Source organism: Oncorhynchus keta, chromosome 21 (assembly GCF_023373465.1).
Source record: "Oncorhynchus keta strain PuntledgeMale-10-30-2019 chromosome 21, Oket_V2, whole genome shotgun sequence".
Lineage (NCBI taxonomy): Eukaryota > Metazoa > Chordata > Actinopteri > Salmoniformes > Salmonidae > Oncorhynchus > Oncorhynchus keta.
The window spans coordinates 18,838,304-18,844,477 of record NC_068441.1 but is presented as its reverse complement, the minus strand read 5'-3'; the positions used below and the strand labels follow the sequence as shown (position 1 = coordinate 18,844,477).

General features: G+C 39.9%; 1 protein-coding gene across 1 annotated transcript; it reads right to left on the bottom strand.

Moving 5' to 3' along the window:
* Positions 1-3,267: 3,267 nt before the first annotated feature.
* On the bottom strand, positions 3,268-4,634 carry LOC118399763 (transcription factor HES-5-like). Its single transcript, XM_035796011.2, has 2 exons — positions 4,514-4,634; positions 3,268-4,393 (listed from the first exon to the last, which is right to left on the bottom strand). Exons 1-2 carry the CDS (start codon positions 4,574-4,576, stop codon positions 3,950-3,952), a joined length of 507 nt encoding a protein of 168 aa, XP_035651904.1. The 5' UTR covers positions 4,577-4,634; the 3' UTR covers positions 3,268-3,949.
* Positions 4,635-6,174: the final 1,540 nt, after the last annotated feature.

The window sequence follows — 6,174 nt, the reverse complement described above, 5'->3', positions numbered from 1 at the left end:
AGTCCCCTGTTTTTAGGGGACCTACGTGGTTCTGGGACCGGTTCCAACATATATTTTCGCTTAGAAATCAACTGCGTCATATAAAATATTTCATATTTTCATACTTTGATAATATTTGTACTGTGTACTTGAGCTTGTATCCTCAAAAGTGAATACACTTCAGCAATTTATAAAAAATGTTTTAACAGAAAGGTAAGATTGGAACCTTTCTTGGAGTGTGCAGCAGTACTATTGTTATTGTTTATTGCCCTCTCACAGTGGTGACCCCTCATTCAAGGCAGGTGGGGCCAATTATTATTTTATGTATTTTTTGTATAGGGGTTAGTAATGGGGCTGGTAATGTCCTCTAGTTGCACCGTGATTGGCTCAGTGTTCTGTCACTCATGGGGACACTGTAACATTTCCAGAGAGAGCTTGAAAATTCAAGCCCATTGGGTGCTGCCATAGAGTTACATTAGAAGTGCCCATCCAAGTAGGCTCAAGGACATTGGCCACAGATAATATGACGTAAAATCTACCATAGCTTTGATTGGACTGATCAGGTCAACGTCATACTTTCAAAATCTTAGCTAGCAATTTAGACAAGCAGTCTTCATCGTGAATCACGTCAACAATCTACTGGCAAATCCTTTCCATCCTTGTAATATGAAGAGAAATTATAGATAAAATGTGTCGGTGTTCATCAACCATTAGACATAAACACAACAAGTTGAAAATCGCAAATTCACTAATAAGTGCGTTGGAAGGAATCAGTGGTTAACCGCAAGCGTTGCAAAGCAATCACTTGTCTCCTATTCAGTGGAGTGGGTGTGTGGTACAAATCTGTGTTTTAGGGTCTCTTTTCCAAGCTTAAAAGGATAAACATTCAACACCATGGACCAGAAAAGGTTGAATACATTGGCCATGCTGTCAATCCAGCATGACTTCTGCTGCATTCAAAACAACTGGAAACTCGGTACTGGGAAATCTCAGACTTCAGTGAGTTCAAGACAACTGGGAACTCCAAGTCAGTAACTGGGGCCCCTTTCTAGAGCTCTAAGCTTGAGATCACTGACGTCATGATTTTACCTTGTTTGTTTTCGGAGTTCCTGTTTGTCTTGAAAGCACCATGAATCCAGAGAATGCCTGACTTTAATGAAAAAGTTTGATGACAAACTTTTCCCACAAGGACCGCCGTGCCACCTTCCTGTTCAAGTGATTACAGCACAACAAATCAAAATCAAATTAAATCAAATGTATTTATATAGCCCTTCAGCTGATATCTCAAAGTGCTGTACAGAAACCCAGCCTAAAACCCCAAACAGCAAGCAATGCAGGTGTAGAAGCACAGTGGCTAGGAAAAACTCCCTAGAAAGGCCAAAACCTAGGAAGAAACCTAGAGAGGAATCAGGCTATGAAGGGTGGCCAGTCCTCTTCTGGCTGTGCCGGGTGGAGATTATAACAGAACATGGCCAAGATGTTCAAATGTTCATAAATGACCAGCATGGTAAAATAATAATAATCACAGAAGTTGTCGAAGGTGCAGCAAGTCAGCACATCAGGAGTAAATGTCAGTTGGCTTTTCATAGCCGATCATTAAGAGTATCTCTACCACTCCTGCTGCCTCTAGAGATTTGAAAACAGCAGGTCTGGTACAGGTAGCACGTCGGGTGAACACGTCAGGATTCCCCAGGCAGAACAGTTGAAACTGGAGCAGCAGCACAGCCAGGTGGACTGGGGACAGCAATGAGTCATCATGCCAGGTAGTCCTGAGGCATGGTCCTAGGGCTCAGGTCCTCTGAGAGAGAGAAAGAAAGAGAGAAAGAGAGAATTAGAGAGAACATACTTAAATTCACACAGGACACCGGATAAGACAGAAGTACTCCAGATATAACAAACTGACCCTATCCCCCCGACACATAAACTACTGCAGCATAAATACTGGAGGCTGAGACAGTAGGGGTCAGGAGACACTGTGGCCCCATCCGATGATATCCCCGGACAGGGCCAAAAATGAAGGATATAACCCCACCCACTTTGCCAAAGCACAGCCCCCACACAACTAGAGGGATATCTTCAACCACCAACTTACCATCCTGAGACAAGGCCGAGTATAGCCCACAAAGATCTCCGCCACGGCAAAACCCAAGGGGGGGTCGCCAACCCAGACAAGGTGAGTCCAAAAATGTATTGTATCCTGCAGCATAAATTATGTAATATGCCAGGGAGATATGTATACTGTAACAAAAAAGTGACCATGTTTGTATGCGGCTTTATTAACTCAATGATTATTTTTATTTTTTTACGTTGTTTGCAAATTGATATGTGACGTGCCAAAAATGTGGGACTCAAAACTCTGCCCCACCAGCCCTGAATGACGGGTCACCACTGGTTGTGTAGTAAACTGTTAATAGCACATGTGCCTCACCCTAATAATTTGGTCCCTTTCCCCCTCATAACTTAGCCTACTGTTCTGACTTGGTGGTGACATGTGGCCTATAGCCTGTTTTAGAGAAATGTAATCAGCAAATATTGTAAGAGCTTTAATTGTCTGTTTATACGACCCCTTTATGGTTCTGACTTGGTGTACAGGGATAATTTTGTAAGAAAGGCCCTGAATTCTGTTTCTGTATATTTCAAAAGTGTTGAACAAATAGTTATGTTGACTACGTCCTTCCTAGCTGCTCATTAATGTCTTTATCAAAATGACAGACTGCTTGATAGCCAGGTGTAGCAGTTGTAAGGATTCACTCCATGGTGCTGAAAAGAAAGGTCTACTTTTGGGACAGCTTCATGTGGGCCCCGTTATAGTGCAATTTATGTATTGTTTAGTGTTGTGTAGTGACTTTCTTGGCATGCATACAAAATACTTATTAGAGTTTGCCCCAACAAGATTTACGTTCTAAAATCCCCACTGGTCACGGTAAAAGTTAAAGGAATGTATTGTTTACTGTTGTATTGTGTTGTGTAGTGGCTTTGCTGGCATGCATCTAAAAAAAAGTGGGGAGTTTGCCCCACCAAGATTTACATGCTAAAATCACCACTGCCCTCTCATGATAAATAATTTGTTTTCAGAATAATTTATATTACTGCATATTTTCGCTTGTAGTCACAAGAAATAGGCAGCATACGAATTTGTGTATTTCCTGCACTACTAATGTGCAGGTAAGTACGTACTGTACATCAGGGGGGGACATTTAAAAAAATTAAAAAAAGATTTAGACATTTGAAATTTCAATGGCGTGTAATTAATCAAACAAACATAAGAATTGTTTTCGATGATTGTTTTTATTCGCATCAACTTGATTTGAAGATTTACATTCATTTTGAAAACATGTTTTCAAGCTTGACAATAACTTCTCGGAATGCGAGTGATACTGATAAACTCACATAGTGACACAAACCATTACATATGTTTTAGCTCCTCTCACAATCGAGAGGAAGTAACTTATTCTGACTTAAATGCAGATATCATTTTTTTAAAATTATGACATACGATGCTGTTTGCATGTTTTAATATCAATATCAAAACAGGGCAAATAAGAATTACATTTTTTCACTAGTCTTTCCACTAGGAAGACAGTGAACACCATATCAGAAATTATTATTTTTCCATGGGAAAAAATACAAAATATATTCACTTTATAAAAATGAAATATAATCTTATTCGTGAAACGAAAATAAAAACAGAAGATTCAATTGATGCTCTTGTAATCAAGAGAGGATAATTAAAATACTGACATTGTTAAATGTCCTTTTCATTAAAACTAAAACTTATAGTATAAACTCCTGCAAATGCAGAAAATGAGGATGAAATCATCAGTAATGTGGAGTAGGAAATGTCCTGCTTGAGCAGATGAGGAAGAAGATCTCTTCCTATTCTCATTACTGTCTAACATCCATAACATTATTCTTAGACCAACATGGTCCATTGTGCTTGTCTGAGAGTGGAGCTCCAGTCTGTAGGACTCTACCAGGGCCTCCAGAGGGCGCTGTTAACTGGACCCTTCTCTTTGCTGATGCTGTGCTGGGCTGGGGAGCTCAGCTGAGGCAGGTCACTCTCCCTTCTGTTCTTATCAGAGAATGGTTGCAGGCTCTGAAAGTCCAGCAGCAAGTGGCTCAGCAATTTTCTCTGAGATGGTGTCTTCACCTCATCTGTGGACAGGAAGTGTACAATCTCTTGGACACATCTGGAGTAACCCTGATTAACAGGTGCTGAGCATGAGGATGAGCTCACTGGCTGGCACTGTTTCTGTCGTCTCAGGAAGCAAACTGTCATCTCCAGGATGTCTGCTTTCTCCAGCTTGGAGTCAGACTGCTGGTTGAGGATCTCTGGACCCAGGAGAGACTTGAGCTGCTCAAGGCTGTTGTTGATACGATCTCTGCGTAACTTCTCCACCACTGGCTTTCTAATCTGCAAAAAAATAAGGAGAGTCATTTATAACATTGTTCTAAAATATATCAGAGGTCTGATAAAAAGATGGCAACTATTATCAAGAACCGAATCATAAAGCAAGATGTAATTTCAATTTACCTTGTTTGTCAGAGTCAGGTGCTCCTTAGAGTAGATCATGGCTGAAGTGATTGTCGGTGCCATGGCTTGATCTCTGTGCTGTAGAGGTCTCTGTGTAGAAAGTGAATCTGATCTCTACTGGTTTCATCTCTCCGATATATAGTCCCAAATCTGCATATGAATGTGTGGGTCTTGGGTTTGTTGGAGTTTCTCACAGTCTGTAGCCAATGGGGGAGCTTGGGTTCTTAATGCTGGGGACAATGGTCACGTCTCAGGGGAACAGGTGGAGGGGTGGTGGGTGATGGAGAGTGACTCGGAGCGCTGTGTGAATCTGGGAAAGTGGTGACCCCCAGATTTCCTGCCTAATGGATCAATGACACAGACAGTACACACGCTCATCATCAAAACTTACACATGTGGGACTGACACATACCTTCTGCATTAAAACTTACACTCCTTTCTTATACATTTTATTGGAAGATTCGTAGCCTTCTGTATTGTATTTGGTGACTGCATTATGAATATGACCTCTTTATTTCTAATCCTGAATAGAAAAATGGATTCCAGCCAATTCTGTGCAAATTCAGTATTTTAGCTTGTTTGCGTGTTTGCTTTATCAGTAAAAGGTTTGTACACGTCTGAGATGCATTCATAATTATTCATGCTAAATGTTTTTTTCATTGTAATGAAGTAGCATAATTAGGATAATGGGATGAATTCTTATAGAAGACAGAGAAAATAGCAATATGATCAAAATGTAGATCGATATTGGAATGACTTCATCATTTCTCATTCATCATTTCTCATAACTTTTTGAGAGAAATGTTGCAATACTGTTCCTATTATTCAGAGTGGAGGGAATACACTACGGGTTTTGGAAGTCCAGAGGTAGCAGATGTGTTCTCTGGCTTAAGCCTGGTGGTCAGTGTGAGTAGAGAGCTGATCTGAGTTTCCCACACTAAGTCCTGTGTGCTGTGATCAATGCACTACAAAAGGTGCTCAGTGGACCATTAGTGATGGCTATTGGATCTGTGTTATATGATAGACAGATTCTGACATCACAGACCATCTGGATTCTGGAGGGAAACTCCTGCACTGGCTGATTCAACATATACTCTTAGAGGTACAGACCGTGTATCCAAGTTAGTCCAAGTCAATGTCTGCAATTCAATCTGTTTTCTAAATGGTATTTAAGCTGATATTGATTCTCTTTGTCCTAGACAATAACTATATTTTAAAGGAAACATTTCATGTTATTACAAATGACATAAAATAATAAGATTTCCTTCCAGAAAGATAGGAATAGTGTAAAAAAATATGATGGAACCAAATAGACAAATCACCGTTTAGTATGCCTTGTTAAATGGCATTGTCTCTACACAAGCAGTTCCCATCAAGCCCCTGGGGTTAAATTTGTTTCTTAGATATTTGTCAATTTAGATGATGGTAAATACAAATATTTTCACTAATGTATATAGTCTCGGTAGCCTATACAATAAGCAACAAGTTGAATAAAAAATCCTGAAGGGTTAACCATACAGCAAGTTATTATTGGCCTTATTTCATCAGCCTTAGTATAAGGACTGTAACAATACATTTCAAAATAAGACTATGAAAATTATGATTTTCACCAGACACAACGGATACTTTTTGGTTTGGGATATTATGTGAACATTTACTAA